The 15,616-nt window shown below is 42.6% G+C and overlaps 1 protein-coding gene across 5 annotated transcripts in view; it reads right to left on the bottom strand.

The window, feature by feature from the left end:
- The window catches only part of Nek10 (NIMA (never in mitosis gene a)- related kinase 10), a 208,480-nt gene that overhangs the window by 8,437 nt on the left and 184,427 nt on the right, over window positions 1–15,616 (bottom strand). For all 5 annotated transcript variants that reach the window (XR_382965.2, XM_006518092.2, XM_011244771.1 and 2 more), the window contains 3 exons: window positions 4,431–4,539; window positions 2,559–2,611; window positions 2,423–2,478 (listed from right to left, as the gene is read on the bottom strand). Coding sequence is in view for 4 of the 5 variants with exons in the window: in XM_006518092.2 (XP_006518155.1) it covers window positions 2,423–2,478; window positions 2,559–2,611; window positions 4,431–4,539 (218 nt within the window). In the remaining variant the exon portion in view is untranslated. The remainder of the gene's footprint in view (window positions 1–2,422; window positions 2,479–2,558; window positions 2,612–4,430; window positions 4,540–15,616) is intronic.

The raw sequence follows: 15,616 nt of genomic DNA, 5'->3' as shown, positions 1-15,616 counted from the left end.
AAAGTCAGATGTCAACCTTAAATGTTGTTTCCCAGGACACCATATCCCCCCCCCTTCCCTTTTTTTTTAATCAGGGTCTCCCTGGCCTGGAATTACTGGTTAGGCTGATTTTCCAGTGAGCCTAGGGAATAAGTGCTGAGATTACAAGCACATATGACCACACCTGTTTTTCTACTTCTCTTTTCTTCTTATCTCTAAATTTTGTATTTTAAAACAAAGTATTTTATGTCTACAGGCATTCTGCCTTCCTGTATTTTTGTGTAACACTTGCATGCCTGGTGCCCAGGAAGGCCAAAAGAGGTTGTTGAATGCCCTGAAATGGAATTACAGCCAGTTGTGATCCACCATGTGGGTGCTGGTAATTGACCAAGTCTTTTAGAAGAGTAGCCAATGTTCTTAATCACTGAGCCATCTCTCCAGTCCCTGTGCCTGTTTTAGTTATTTTTGGCATGAGTGTGTGTGTGTGTGGGGGGGGGGGGCATGGTCCTCATACTCACTTTCCAACTGAGCTGCCTTCTCAGTCCCACATTTACAATTTAAGACTCTCTCTCTCTCTCTCTCTCTCTCTCTCTCTCTCTCTCTCTCTCTCTCTCTCTCTCTCTCTCATGCACAGATCACCTGGACAATCACTGCATCAGTAAGCTATGATCTGCTATGTTTCTAGCTTAGATTGCATGGTTTATATTTAGTCACAGATGAAAATAGAGAAGTACAATTAAATAAACCAATAATGTCAAGCATTAAGGCTCTATAAACACACACACCTAATTTTTCATTGATAGAGTTTTCTATTTTTCTACAAGAATGTGAAGCTATTTGCTTCCCTTGTTCCTGAGCCTCTGTGGAAATACACACACAGTGACAACAGTTGTACAATGACAATTTCTGCCCCACGACTTCAAGCCAAGAGCACTTGATATATATATAATATATATAAATTATATTATATTATATTATATTATATTATATTATATATAATAAGATGGTGAAAGTCAAGAACAGAGACATGCACACCAGGCACAGAAAGCGTGTGTACCCAGCACTGGGGCAGAGCAGTGAGAATGCAAATATCCCTACAGGGATGCTTGGAGAAGAGCACCTGAAGGATGATGATATCTATCAGCCTTGCAAGATGAAGATTATTCATCTTGACTCTACAGTCCCAAATCACAAGCAGTGCTAAATTTGCAAAGATTGTATTTTAGAAATGTTATCAAACCAAAAGAGCAAGTGGTTGAATAATCTCATGTGTGATTCATAAGAAAGGCTCGCTGGAATGGCAGCAGGAAGAGAAAAGCAAGAGACTAAATTGAGCTCAAAGAAGAATGTAATTTCTCTGTAATGACCTTTGCAAGGCAATCTTGAGTCCTCATTTTCCAGGCTACTAGCTGTCCTTAAGGAACACTACCAGGATAATTTAGAAAGCTAACACAAAGTAGCTTTCCTGACTGCAGTCGGAAGTGTGTTCTTCCCCCAAGAGAAGCGTGCTTGGGGGAGCAGACCCAGAAGGACTGCATATCCTAAAACAACCCTGAGCATGTGGGGTACATGCTAGACATAGACAGCTTGGGAACACAGGACAAACTCTGTGAACTGTTACTACCATAGCCCATACATACTCGTCCATGCAAAGTACTTCCACACATGCTGGCCAGTCCCTAAATGGCAGGGCCTGCCTGACTTCTTTTCCATTGAACTTGTCTGGTATTTACTCATTTCTTTGTCCATGCTAAGGAAAGGCCAGAATCAGCATGAAGCTGGAAGATTCTACTACTCCAGCTTTCTCCCTTTCAATGGGAAAACTCAAGGCACACTGTTGACGATGCTTCTCGGAGAGGTCTCGTGGCACAAGACTGAGATACACAATATGGAAATTTGCTTGACAGTGAAATCTTACTAATGTCATCATCTTTGTCATTATTTCCCAGAACTACCTCTCAAAAAAACAAGTGCATTCAAGTTATTGTGCCATCACTTTGCCTAATAGTAAAACTACAGGACTTCCAAACTGGATTTAAATTTATCAGATAATTTAATCTTAAATTCACCAGAGTAGGCTCTGCTTGGCTATGAAAACAATGGATACATGAGCTGCCAGTTCTTCTAGAATGGTCCAGTAAAAACCAACCAGCCCAGAAATGCTTTCCCACTGTCTCCGACTATCTCAGATTATGGTATGAGCAGCCAATGGCTGCTATGCAGTAACCTCTTGCTTCACTGTAGAGCACAGTGTGATGTCTCCGTGGAATCTGGGCAACACTTGTTCCCCCCATGTCTGTATCTACTCAAAGCACATATAACGGTGTCTGTAATTAATTTGTAGAAATGCAGCTTTCAGGTGTCAAGGATGGAGAAAGCGTATCTAATGGCCAAGTGTACCTCAATTCATCTTTCACATTTGAGAGTAAACCTTGGATCTCACCTCTTAGTTGTAAAGTTGTAATAGCCACTTTCCTCTAGGACTTCTTCAATCACAGTCTGCAATCGACAGACAGTCTAGTTAATACAGGATTACAAGCAATACAAGTAAAAGCATGCAGGGCCTTTGGAAACTCTACCTGCATCTGCTCATATGTGACTCCCTCTTCCACTTCAAAGCTGCTGGGTGAACCTGAAACATGGCAGTTACAGACATCAACCTTTGCTTCATGACTTTTTACTTATATGTTACTGGTAATTAATATTTCAACAGCAGTGAATATGGTCTACTTCTTAACTATAAAGTCTCAAAAGCAAATTCCAGGGCCAGAGGGATGGCTGAGCAGGTCATAAGCTTGGTGACCTGAATTTGATCCCTCCCTGGACTCCTAAATGTTGTCTCTGACCTACACACACACACACACACACACACACACACACACACATACACACAAACTTACATGTGCACACACACATAAAAATAGATTTTATTAACAGTAAGTGAATTCCAAAATGTCTTGGCCTTGCTTCTCTTCCATGTTTGGCTGCTCCAGGTAAGGCCATATACAAAGCAATGAACAAAGACTTAGGAACAATGCTTAGTGAAAACTGGCCAAGGGCAAGGAAGGTAAGGGGATGTGTGTCAAGGTGATTCCCGACACATAGCACCTGCACACACTGGGAAGCTGCCAAAACCAATTGTCAGTTTCCCCTGAGCCAGCTTTCATTGACCTTTGAGGATGTTCCCTAGAGACAGGCAGGAGATGGGTTATTAGGTTGACTGGGGAGAAGCATGAAGACAGGGTACTGGCTCGTTTTAAAGCCTTGTTTAAAGGTGCTGCCCATAGTGTAGCAGGTTCTGGCATCCAGTTTTGCTAAGCCTACTGTGAGAGCGGCTCAGCTCTGTTCTACAGTAGGGTGACTAGTTGCCCTAAGGGGAGTTAGTTAACCCAGTCTTGGGCTTTGGAGAGACTTCCATCAGAGTCCACTGCACATCAGTTACTTTGATGAATCTGACCAGCAAGTAAACTGACCCAATCTGAGAGCAGCTATTAAAAGCAAATGACGTGTTATCTTGCTTGGGATTTCTTAGGTTAGGTTTAAATGACACTGTACCCACCAGGATTTGATTTGTGACAAGAATACACATTCAGATAAAGTTTGACAACATGCAAAAAAAAATGATTTCTTAGGCAACAACAGTGCACCCCTGAAAGCTATCAAACATTTATCTACGTGTGATGCTTCTCGTCTGGAGCCTGTGTCCAGTGCCACTGCAGTTGCACTGAGCTCTGACATCTCAGAAGAATGGGAATCTGCTTCTCTTCTTCAAGCCTCTCAAGAATGTGGCCATGCTGAGTCCCTCCAAAGGCCTGGCTCTTGTTATGTCCACTAGACCCCCTCACATCGACTATACAACCTCTAAAACATTTATCTTGCTCATCATTTAGTGTGGTATTCTTATATTTACTCCCATGTTATTGGAGACTCTGAGCTTCAAAGGTACAATTCAGCTACTAAATGGCTGAGCTGAGATCTGAATCAGATCCACGTTTGCAGAGTCCGTGTCTGAGATCTCATGCTACCCAGCTTCCCTATGTAGAATTATTCTAAAGAGAAAACAAAAAGTCAGATGCCTCATGTGGATGCTTTGGGTGTTGTGCCTCAAGCTGTCTCCATTTTGAATATTTAAGCCTTCCATTTCTGCCTTTTATCTTCCTAGATTTGACTTCATCTGGCAACCAAGAAAAAAATAAAAGGAAATACAGTTTACACAGAGAGACCCTGCTGTTTGTTTATAGTGTTAATAAGCAATGGAGGGAGCTGCCTGTGTGGAGACATGGTCTCTAGGCACCTCTAGATCCTACTCAGTGTATCTCCAACTGCTGCCTCAGTGAACAAGCAGAAATAGACTAAATTCTTTGTGTGTATGTGATTTTAGGACAGATGTCTATATGAGCAAAATGGTTCTTTCTGTTTGTTGGCTTTTTGTGGAAGCCAGTCCCTCTTACCTGTGGGGTCACTTGGGGACCAGTTGTTTGCAGCTCGTGAATGGCGAAGTGAATGATAATCTGAGGTAAGAAAGTTCAGCTCGATGGGTTCTGGAGACCCCTGAGACAACTGAGAAAGGGAAATGCAAAGGCGCATGAGAGACAGACAGCAGACAGCTGGCAGGCTACTTCTGGGCAAGTTGTCCCATTCAATTCAGGGACTTTCTTTCTCGGTATGAGAATGTTGGGGTTCCGTGGATCCTAGTAAACAGAGAAACACCATCTTGCTTCCAAAGGTCTGAAAGATTGGAAGCAGAAAATTACAATGAAGGCAAGTCAGACAGTTCCATAGTCATGTGAGAAAAGCATGCTTTGTAAAGCGAAAGGAAAGCAACGTAAATCCAACAGCCTGGGCCTGGGACAGCAAGATGTTCTTTGTAACCAGGCGCAGGAGTAAAGAAGCCCAGTTATTCCACAGAACAGTATACTGAGTCCAAATCCAGCCCCTTTCCTGTGGGACCATGGTAAGCAAGTTTCTTAATACATTTTCCAAATTACTATTAATTAACTTCGTTCTCCAAACATTAGTTCCTAACACTCTATCACCCAGTGACAGAATTTATTAAGTCCTAACTGCTTACTGCTCTTCTGTACAGCTGAATTTTTAAATAGAATTTCTCAATGAAATTTTAGGCTATTAATATTTTCCAACTCCTTGTACCTTTAATTCCACCCAACACATGGCTTGGCCAAGTTTTAGTACCTCAGTTAATATACTATTGAACATCAAGTATTAGTAAACCAGAATCAGACAGCACAATTTGAATGGGGCAGTAGTAGTTAATTTGGATTCACAAACTGTTTATGAGCTAAGCATATCCATTGTCAATTGCTTGAGAAGACTGGCAGCACAAACCACAGCTCAACAACATATGCTATCTGTCATTTAGAAGATGCATGGTGTGTGTGTGTGTGTGTGTGTGTGTGTGTGTGTGTGCACTTGCATCTGCTCATATGTACACACGCCCTCCTCCTTCCATATCCATCCACCTTCTCTGTCTCCCCCCTCTCTCTTCCTTCCATATATTGTTCATAGCATAGTCATAGCATACTAGTTATAGTGATTAAAAAAAGAAAAAAATCTCAAATGTCTACATACAAATACAACATGGTGTGATCGTGCTGTGGTACTCTACAAAGCAAGGAAACAAATGACTGACACCAGAATGTGAATGAATAGTGTGCAAATGAAGCCTGACCCAGAAGGAGGCATAGCAGGAAGCTTCACCTATGCGTACTTTTATAATCCATCAGAACCAATGAACGGTGATGGATGTCAGGGATGTGGTGTACCTAGGACGGAGCCTGATGGACAGTGAGGAAACTGTGTGCTGCTGTGGTGGTGATCACAGGGGTGAATGCGCTCCTCACTACACACTCTGCATCATCTTGATACGTTTTAAACTAGCTATTCAGAACTATTTCATCACTGCCCAGCTGATTCTATGAACACACGCTGCATTGTTTTCCAGTCTCCACACGTGTACTGTATTAGAAGAAAAGCTGGCCCTGTCCTTCTCATTCTTGAACATGTGCTGTTCTTTAGTGGTAGCTGACAATTCATGTATAGGGGGACAAGGCTGTCAGACCCTGAATGCAGAAGGATCTGATGGCCCTGGGCAGTCCACCTTTCTTCAAGCCTGGCTAACAGTAGTCACTCGCACTAAGCCTTGGAATATTTCCTGTGACCATGAGAACAACTTCATGGTGCTAGAGTGTCTTCAGATGGAGTTGTTTCAGCAAGGGATGATCTGGATATCTGATATGTTCACCCTCATTACAGAAATCCTATTTACTTTTACTATTAAGTGCACCTTGTAGTCCTAAAGATTCCACAGCCACTAAAAGACCTAAGGCCTCAAGTAAAAGAAATGTAACTTGTGAGTGAGGGACCTCAAGACTGGCATTTTAAGATGGCAAGGGAAGGGTGGCTCTTTTACTGGTATTCAGCCTTTAACAGCAGGTTGTTGAACATTTCCAGTCTTGTGTCACATTGGCACATTCCTTTAGTTTGAGGGCCACAGATTTCCAGGAAGTAGGAAATGGCCCACAAAGACTGCAGCCAAAATTCACCGGTCTCTTGTTTGAACCTAGATGTGATTATTTTTATTCTAGAACTTCTTGGGGGTCATTTTTTTGTGTTTTAGATTCTAGGTGTAAATATTCTATTAAGAAACTAATCCCCTCGGCCCACACGACTTACCGTGTGTTACAGTGACCACCCTTTTGATATTGTGGCTCATATGAGCCTGTCGTGTACAGAGTTCACACTGAGAACTGTGCAATCAAGTTACTAAAAAGAAACAAAAAAATCACACACAAAAATTTAAGTTGCTCCTGGGCTGCAGAATTCAGGAATGACCTTCCATGTCAAGTGGGATCTGACAGGTATATGTAGAGAAGTATATAAAAACATTATGCAACAACAGGCAATGCAGAGATGGCACCATGAAAAGTGTTAGAAGTGGTGGACAACTTCATCCAAGTGGCACAAAAGCTAGGAGATTCTTTTTTTTTTTTTTTTTTTTTTTTTTTTCGAGACAGGGTTTCTCTGTGTAGCCCTGACTGTCCTGGAACTCAGTCTGTAGACCAGGCTGTCCTTGAACTCAGAAATTTGCCTGCCTTTATCTAGGAGATTCTTAATGACCACAGCTGAACTCACTGCCACTGGCTGAGTACTTAAGACATCATGGCAAATTCAGCTTGGCTCTTACCACTCACTTCCTTGTAGGGTGAGCGTTATCATCATCTTGTGGATGAGGGAACTGGAAAGGCCATTTATAAGGAGCACAGAAGCAATTGTAAAATCTGAACTAGAGCGCAGCCCACAACCAAAGGTCAAGTAAACCTTCTAACCCTTGGCTTGAAAGACTTGAGGAAAAAAATAATCCAAAGATATTGACATTCAGACAGAGAAGAAAGGATGTTTCTAGTGATCTTGATGTGGGCATAAGGAGCTGAAGGTGATTCTAATTCTGGATGTGCCAGATGCCAAAGTCGCTGTTATCCAGTGGGGGGAGACACAGAGGACACAGAATGTATTTGAACTCACAGTCCATATGGCTTGAGAAAGCTATAGGTGGTTAATATTCTCACAATGGTGTTGTGAGTACTCAGCTTATACCAAGACCTGCCTTTCCATGCTTTCTCTCTTTGCATGACACGTAAGGCCCTTCCTCTGCACTAGAGAACACGCTTAGTTCAGAAGTACAAATGAATGCATATATTTTTGAACTAACAAGTATTAGAGAATATTAGAATATATTAGAGAGAATAGACTACAGCTAGCACCACCTGTGTCCAAGACATCCATGGTTTGGGACAGGTATTGTGCCACTTAAGTGCTTAGTCAATTAAGAACAAACATTTAAGGCAGAAATTATTGAGAAGCAAGGAAGGAGAGATTACAAAGGCAGTCACTCAATTTCTCAAACATCTTCTTTTCCATATCAGAAACTCTAGCTTCACAAATGGTATTGGATCTAACCAGCAAAGAGAGCTCTGGAAGACACAGAACCCAACGTCAATCAAACAAGATGCTAGAAGTGAGGGGTTGGGGTGGGAATGCAGCACAGGTGATCATTCTGCACTCTCTGCCCCTCTCTTCTAGTTTCACTTAGTTCCCTTTTCCCCTGAGACTGAAAGCCACCTTAGAAACCATAACATGTCGCCTAATGTTCCAAGTTCTCTAATCTACAGCTTCTTTTAGTTTCTTATTAGCTTTTGATAAGCACTTTGTTATCAGAAATAACCAATATCTAGTCACTTTTTTCTTCCACTAAACAAAGTCTTTCTTCTCCTTTTTTGCCTAGGGTCTGTATGATTAAGCTCTTGTATGAACTCATGCTTGTTCTCAATGGATGACATTACTTGCTCTCTTCAGAGGCTCCTGTATCACTTCTTCACACAGATATCATGTCCAGCCCCCACCCCATGGCTCAATCCAAAAAAAAAAAAAGGTTAATTAACTCACAGACACAGCAACTCTGACAGGCAGTCCCTTCCTTGGACGCTGTTCTGTTTGTATCCTTATTCTTCAGCTCTTGCCTATGACAAAAATTCCTGTCTAAAACTCATCTTCCCCCTTGCCTGTGGAATTCATTTTTCAGGCTCACAGGACAAGCTCTCTGGTGGCCGTTGATTGTCCAGGGCCCTCAAACACATCTAGAGTTATGCTCACTTGAGGTGAGAATGTCTCTGTGGCTCCAAAGGACACAGCATGCTTGATGCCACCACTGGTTTTCACTGAAATGTATTAGTTCCCAGCCTGGGAATCAGAAAGATAAGCACAGGAGCCATGTAATATGGCTCCCCTCTCCTGTCTCATCCTTAACCTATCTACAACCCACGTTAGGTCCTCCATCTCTCTTTCTGGTTTTTTTAACATCGCCCTTTCACTTTTCCTAGAACCTTACATTAGTTGGAGTTTGTGGGAAGCATTTCTCCCTTTCATTCTGTCTTTCCACCATCCCTTCTATCCCAGGCTAGGGTTCCAGAGAAAGTGAGCTGATCTTAATCTGGAGACAAAGCTGCCACAAACCAGTATGCATTCATCCTTCCCTCTGAGAGCTAGTGAATGATTCTTTTTTTCAAAAATATTGATCACGGCCTGGGGAAATCATATTAAATATCTCCTTTCTTTCCCTGGATTACAGTGCCCACAGCTAAAAGCCAAAAGTGTGCCTGAATAGTACACCTGCTCTATAGGACATTAGCTGACTCCATGCCTGGGAAAAGAGGGGCATAGATAGCTGCTAGGATAACTAGCACTTTAAAACAGCTACACCTTGAAGGACCACATAGATTTGTGACAGCCAAATGCTAAGTCTGAGAGATGCACAGAATTCTGGCAACCCTAATGTGAGCCCTGCTTGTAGAGCCCAACAAGTGATTGCCAGAGCAAAGACCACACTAGGTAGATTCCAGGTACAAACTGCTCTTATCAACTTGGTCTGTAAGGGACTTGGATGCACTGCCCACATGGAGGGCCACAGATCTCTATGGCCTTACCAGATTCTACCCTCAGATGGAGCTGCAAAATGCTTTGTCTCCTCAAGTTCCCCCATGTGCTTCCAAATTATCAGTGTCAACACACCCTGGGCACATGTGCCTACTCCCCCGGCATCTTCCTTGGCTCTTGTCCCAGTGGCAGCTTTTAAAGACTAGCCATCAAGGAGAGAATAAGAGGGGATTTTGGTGGTCCTAGTTTTCTGTCTGAGGATTCTTTATAAATCCATGCCAATTCTTGGGGGGATGAAACTCTCTACTGTTCATGGGCCCCCCAGTCCCAGTGCATCTGGACTCCTCTTGCCTTTGTTCTTCCCCTCACATCTTTAGCTGGGTTCCAGGGAAACACTCCTTTCCTCATTTCACCCAGCTGGTATGCAGATGCAAGTAACCATGCATTCTGGAGGTCCTTTAGATAGGCCCATTGGAGGGGTAATACCTACTGGCCCCATTCTGCTTGAAGTAGACAGATCAGTCATCTCAAGTCCCCAACAGCTGTTAAAGCTCTTCAGAGAGGAGAATAATGAGAACAAGAGATACTAGCTGGTCAGACAATTTGGGAATAAGGACTTCAATTGTTGTTCTTTGCCAGAAGCTAAAAATGCCTGTTGTTCTATGCTAGCCAGAAGACAGACATGCCAAAAGTGGTTAGGGGTTCCAGTCCCCAGTACACCTTCCTATTATCTTTCTTCTTTTATATAGCTCCCTGAGAGCTAAACATGAGTGTGTAAGCAAACTAACTATGCACACCTAGCACATGGACATATCATGGGAGGCCAGCTAGACTGACCAGCTCCTCTCCATGCCTCAACCCAATTTCTTCCACAAGTCATGAGAAATCTCTAAACTAACAGCTCAAGGTCAAGGCTTTTAATGCTCCTGCTCCAGATGCCCTTTGTCTTCAGCTCTCACCTATCTTACAACAAACTCCTTTCTGAAACTTGCCATCTTTGTTATGATTTCTATTGCTGTCATAAACACAATAACCAAAAGCCATATGGGGAAGAAAGGGTTTATTACAGCAATTCACATCACAGTTTACCACTCAAGGAAGTCAGGTCAGGAACTTAGAGTCAGAAACTGAAGCAGAGACCATGGAGGAGTGCTGCTTATTGGCTTGTTCCTCTTGGCTTATTCAACCTGCTTTCATCTGTACCCAGGATCAACTGCGGGGGGTGGGGGTGGGGGGAGACACTATCCAGAATGGCTAGGCTCACCCACATCAATCACTAATTAAGAAAATGCCACTATGGGCTTGCCTGTATGTCAATCTTATGGAGTCATCTTCTCAATTGTGGCTGCTCTTCTCAAAGAACTTTAACTCAGTTAAATTGAAAACAAAAAATCAACCAAACAAAACACCTCATCCTGCCTTTGTCCATTGAATTCATTCTTTGCATTCAGAAACCACTGATCCAAGGTGGCTTTGGTGGCCATTGATTGTTAGGGACACTCACAGCCTGCATTTGCTCACATGAGGGAAGAAAGCCTCTGTAGCTGTCAAGTAACCCCCCAACTTCTATCATCCCTATACACATGGGCACCCACTGGAAAATGCATGTTACATACATGTACACAAACCTCAAGTGTTTATAAAAGTAGAGACAATACACTGAACTCCATGTGCCTAGTTATCTACTTGCACACAGCCAATATTGCCTCATTCATCTTTCTATTTCCCTTCCTATGTATCTCCTTCCTTCAGGAATTAGATAACAAATTCTGTACAATATATTTTATAATCATAATATTTCAACATGGTTCTTGAAAAATATGTATTTACTTTATTAAATTATCATTAAAATCATGTAAAAGTAGATTGATTGTATTCCATGAGTTTATTTTACACCCAGAAAAACGAACATCACATGTTCTCTCTCATTTGAGGCTCCCAACTCAAAATCTTCAGGTGTGAGTATAAAAACCTCTAGTGACTGCAGAATCCAGGCAAACAAAAATACATCCTTGTCGGGAAGAGGATCAATAGAGAGAGGAATAATAGTAGGATACAAGTAACCAGAAGGAAGAAATCAGAAAAAAACGTGGAGCTCTAATTAGGGAAGGGGAGAAATATAAATACAGCAGAAGAGGGAGGGGTAAAATAAAGGTAGGGATGTATGGAGAAGTCACAAGGAATCGCAGATGAAAATGTTCTATCTGGGCTGACAATGCTCACCCAAGACCCATAAACCATTCAAAGACCCCAGTACAAAAATGAAAACCTTCCTTTGAGTTTTTGGTCAGGGCGGTTCAAGAAACTCCCCAGAGTAAGCTATTGCTTTTGTTTTCATTTGCCCTCTACCCCTAGAGGGTGCTAAAGATACAAAGTATCTCTATCCTGTTGCTAAAAATACAATGTACTTCAGAAAGAGGGTTTTTAAAAGGACCTACAGGTAAATATATTTCTCACTCCATACCACAGAAACTTTTGTTTGCATCTATCACAGAAAACCATAACCAATCAAAATTTGTAGTTACAGAGCCCAGCCCTAACTGGTACATCTGCATCTACTACATGTCAGTCTGAGGGAACACATAGAAGAGAGAGCAAAGAGATTGTAAGAGACAGGGGATCAGGGAGCTTGCTGTGACATTATGTCTCATAGAAGTATCATGAAGTCTAACCACCAAGGCTGACTAAACATGAACTGAACAAGAACAATACCGATAGACATGTGGCCATGAAAGGGGGCAAGCTCATGCGGATTCAACCCTAGATAAGAAATTCCCAGCAACTAAAGAGTGCTGAAAGCAGGAGAAATAGTTTTCCCCAAGAAAGAGTACACAAGTTGGCTAGCCAATACTAAATGGTCAGCACTGACAACATACACATATACTTTCTAAGAAAAGTTAGAACAAGCCTTGGCCCTTTGAGAAACATGAATGGAAGAACAAAGAACTGTAAGCTCTTATTGTTTCATAACACCCCTGAGCCACATCCCTTTGAAAAGATAGGAACCACCATCCTGTGAGGCATGGAGTCTCTATCCCATTTTTATAAAACTGTCTCCTCCATCAGTCTTTCTCCTGGTTTGTTTCAATAGCAGTGGGAGGCTAGAGGACCTAAGGCCCTATGTGTGTCCTTATCCCTCTATTTGCTGCAAGATCCAGAGCAGGGACGAGAAAACTGTTCAATGGAGTCAGACAGTAACTATCTCCAGCTTGGAGAACATAGGGTTTCTAACTCTGCCTACTCAGCTTTGCCTGTAGTAACAAAGTAGCTATAGGCAAGATGGAAATGAAAGCATGTGGCTATGTAAACAAAAGTAGAGAGCAGGCCAGATTGGCTTAAGGACTATAGTTTGCTAACTTCACATTTAGAAGCTTGATCAGATGCAAATGCAGGCTTTTGGCAGAGCTGTATTCTAAATCAAGTGGCATACACCATCAGGTAGTCCCTCTCTGTGGGACCTCCATCCTTTCTTACCCTGGGATTGCAAACCTACAATGCTAGCTGGAGCTTGTCTACAGTATGAAATGTCCCTTCATCAGAAATTTGTTTACCTTGAGGCAGAATTTAAAATAGAAAGGAAGAAAAATGATTGATTCCCTTCAGAAACCAGTCTTAAAACAATGAATGGGTTGCTTTGCATGCTCTGAGAGTAACCAGAGAGTGATCTCTTTTCTTTAGTATCAGTATTAACTCCTGGATTCAAGCTGCTGCCCTGCTGTGGAGGCATTCTTAGTGATGCTTCAGGGACAGCCTCAGCATGACTCCTAGTCTTCAGGCACGGTCAGTATTCCCTGACAGTGCTGTGCTGCCTATACCTCAGAACAGCAGTCCCAGCTTCTGCAATTTCTGCCCTGGACCAATCAACTGTGTCTCTTCAGAAACATGGGGAGAGGACTTGAATGCTGTTTGATTAGTTTCTAGAGTGATTTAGTGAGTATATTTTAAAAGAAAAAATTGTCATGGATTTACACTCACTGACAGTGCTATTTAAAATACTGACTTGAACCAGGACAGTCTGAAAATAAAAGGCACAGAACATGTACACTCTGTGCTAATTGGGTTGCTTGATGACTTTTTATTCTTAAGAAGGGATATTGCTGTGTCTCAATGAAACTAGGAAGAGACTCACATAGTACCTGTGGTTCCTCTGAGCATTTCATCCTGCCCCCTTCCCAGCCAAGGGGCTGGCTTCCTTCTCTCACTTTCTCCTTTCTATATAAACTCAGCCATTTGGCTACAGGCTCTCGAGGTTCCTGCTTCCTCTTTCAGCCTTTTGATTTCCATGGAGTCTTCTTGCTCCCTCTCTCTTCTCTTCCTCACTTGATCCTCCCTACCATTACAGCCCCATTCATTCCACTACTTGGTTCAGCCTGGATGACTTTTCTCTCCCTTGTGTTTATAATAAAACTTTCCCCTTACCAATTAAAAAAATAAAATAAAATAAAATAAAATACTGACTTGAACTAATCTTTTCTATCTTCCTTCTCCTTTATTCCCCTGCTGAAAATCCCAATTCCAAGGCCACTGTGTGATTACTCGGTTGGCTTTGGTGCAGTGAATTAATGCAGCCAAGACTAAGGAGCCTGTACCAAAGACCAGCTTAAATGAGCTAGAGAGAACAAGTTTAGTTCTTAGAAATGGGTTTTTCCATCTTTGGATTCCTTCACATAGCACACTAGGCATTGGTAAGTGATAAGTGCCATTGATAGGTGGCCACAGTCTTTCTATAGCAGCTCCTTCAGACCATAGATGTAGGCTCCCTGGGTCTCAAAAGGAAGGAGAAAATGCAAGTCAAATACCTGGGGAGGTGGGGAGTGAGGGGTGAGACAAGGATTGGGAGGTGGCAGCAAGGGAGCCTGTGCCTGACAGTTGGAGGATTCTATGACTGTACAAGGGATGAAATGCCCATTTCTGAACAAAAGTCATTGCAAAGAAAAAAACTACAAGCAAGGGAGGAAGACCGGGGTCATGACATTCATGAGTTTAGATCTTTCTACATACATAAAACTGTATTTCTATGTCACACCAACACACAATTTATTAAAGAGTTGAAGAAATGAAGACTGTCATAAAGAAAATATAAGTGCATAATATTGATGCTCCATTCCCTAATGTGAATTATACATAAAACACTGACCATAGGCCAGGATGTACAAGATTCTTGGACTGGCTCTACCCAGGAGGGACACAGGCAGATGAAAGTTGTTTAAATCATGGGAGTGGAAGAGGAGGCTATGCACAGGGAAGCCTCAGCCAGGCCTCTATGGAGGAAGGAGCTGACACCTAGTTCAGGGCAGCGTGGATACTTCACTATGTAGCCTACCTTCCCTTAGAAGAATGGGATTGTGCTCATATCTGTTGACTGCAACTGAACCCCAGATGTGAGTATCCTCTTCCCCAGGTGGGGGATGGGGGTCATGGGTGTATTGTGAGATGCCACTACCTCGTCAGAAAAGAGACGTGGCATCCTTCTCTAGACAGTGTGGCCTGTCTCCTAACCCTGCTTAAAATAAACAAAACTCACCCAGCCCCACCAGAAACTATCTTGACAAAGATGAGAACATTTTAAAGATGAATTTGTGGCCCTACCATTATCTATCAGACTTTGAAACAAGGAAATCCCAAGAAATTGAAAGTTTCCTCAGAAATCCCTTGCTAGGAGGAAAAGGCTGAATCTTGGTGCCAGAGGGGAATTTGTCTCCTGGATAAAGATACCAATGTTCAGACAGCTCCTCAGATCACCTTGCAAGATTAGAGCCTTTCATAATTCATATCTTGTCCTATTTAAAAGCTGCCTTCCTCTTAGGCTCCTGAAGACCACTGCAGCCTGGAAGGGCCACTGGACCTTTGTACCCCTCTTCCCAAAGTGGGCACATTGACTAAGTCTCTTTACCTGCTTTTCACTCTTAATTTGGCTCTTTGGTAGGCTTGAGGCAGGTGTGTGGGCCAGGCTGGCTCAGTGAGACTCTCACATGAGCTCCCAAACCTCCTATCCCCCTGAAATCCTGCCTTTGTGCTCAGGCCAGGATACTGGCTAGAGATGCTCTCAGGACACAGGAAGGGAACCAAGGATGGCAGCAGGAAGAGTGATTTAAGAAAAGAAATTGGCTTCACTGTCTGGGAAGAAAGAAATTAAGGGGAACCTGCATCAGATAGACCACAAGAACTTGCCTTCCAGGAAGGCACA

The sequence above is a fragment of the Mus musculus genome, chromosome 14, assembly GCF_000001635.26.
Source record: "Mus musculus strain C57BL/6J chromosome 14, GRCm38.p6 C57BL/6J".
Lineage (NCBI taxonomy): Eukaryota > Metazoa > Chordata > Mammalia > Rodentia > Muridae > Mus > Mus musculus.
Note: the sequence above shows the minus strand (reverse complement) of the source record. Positions and strands in the feature narration are given on the sequence as shown.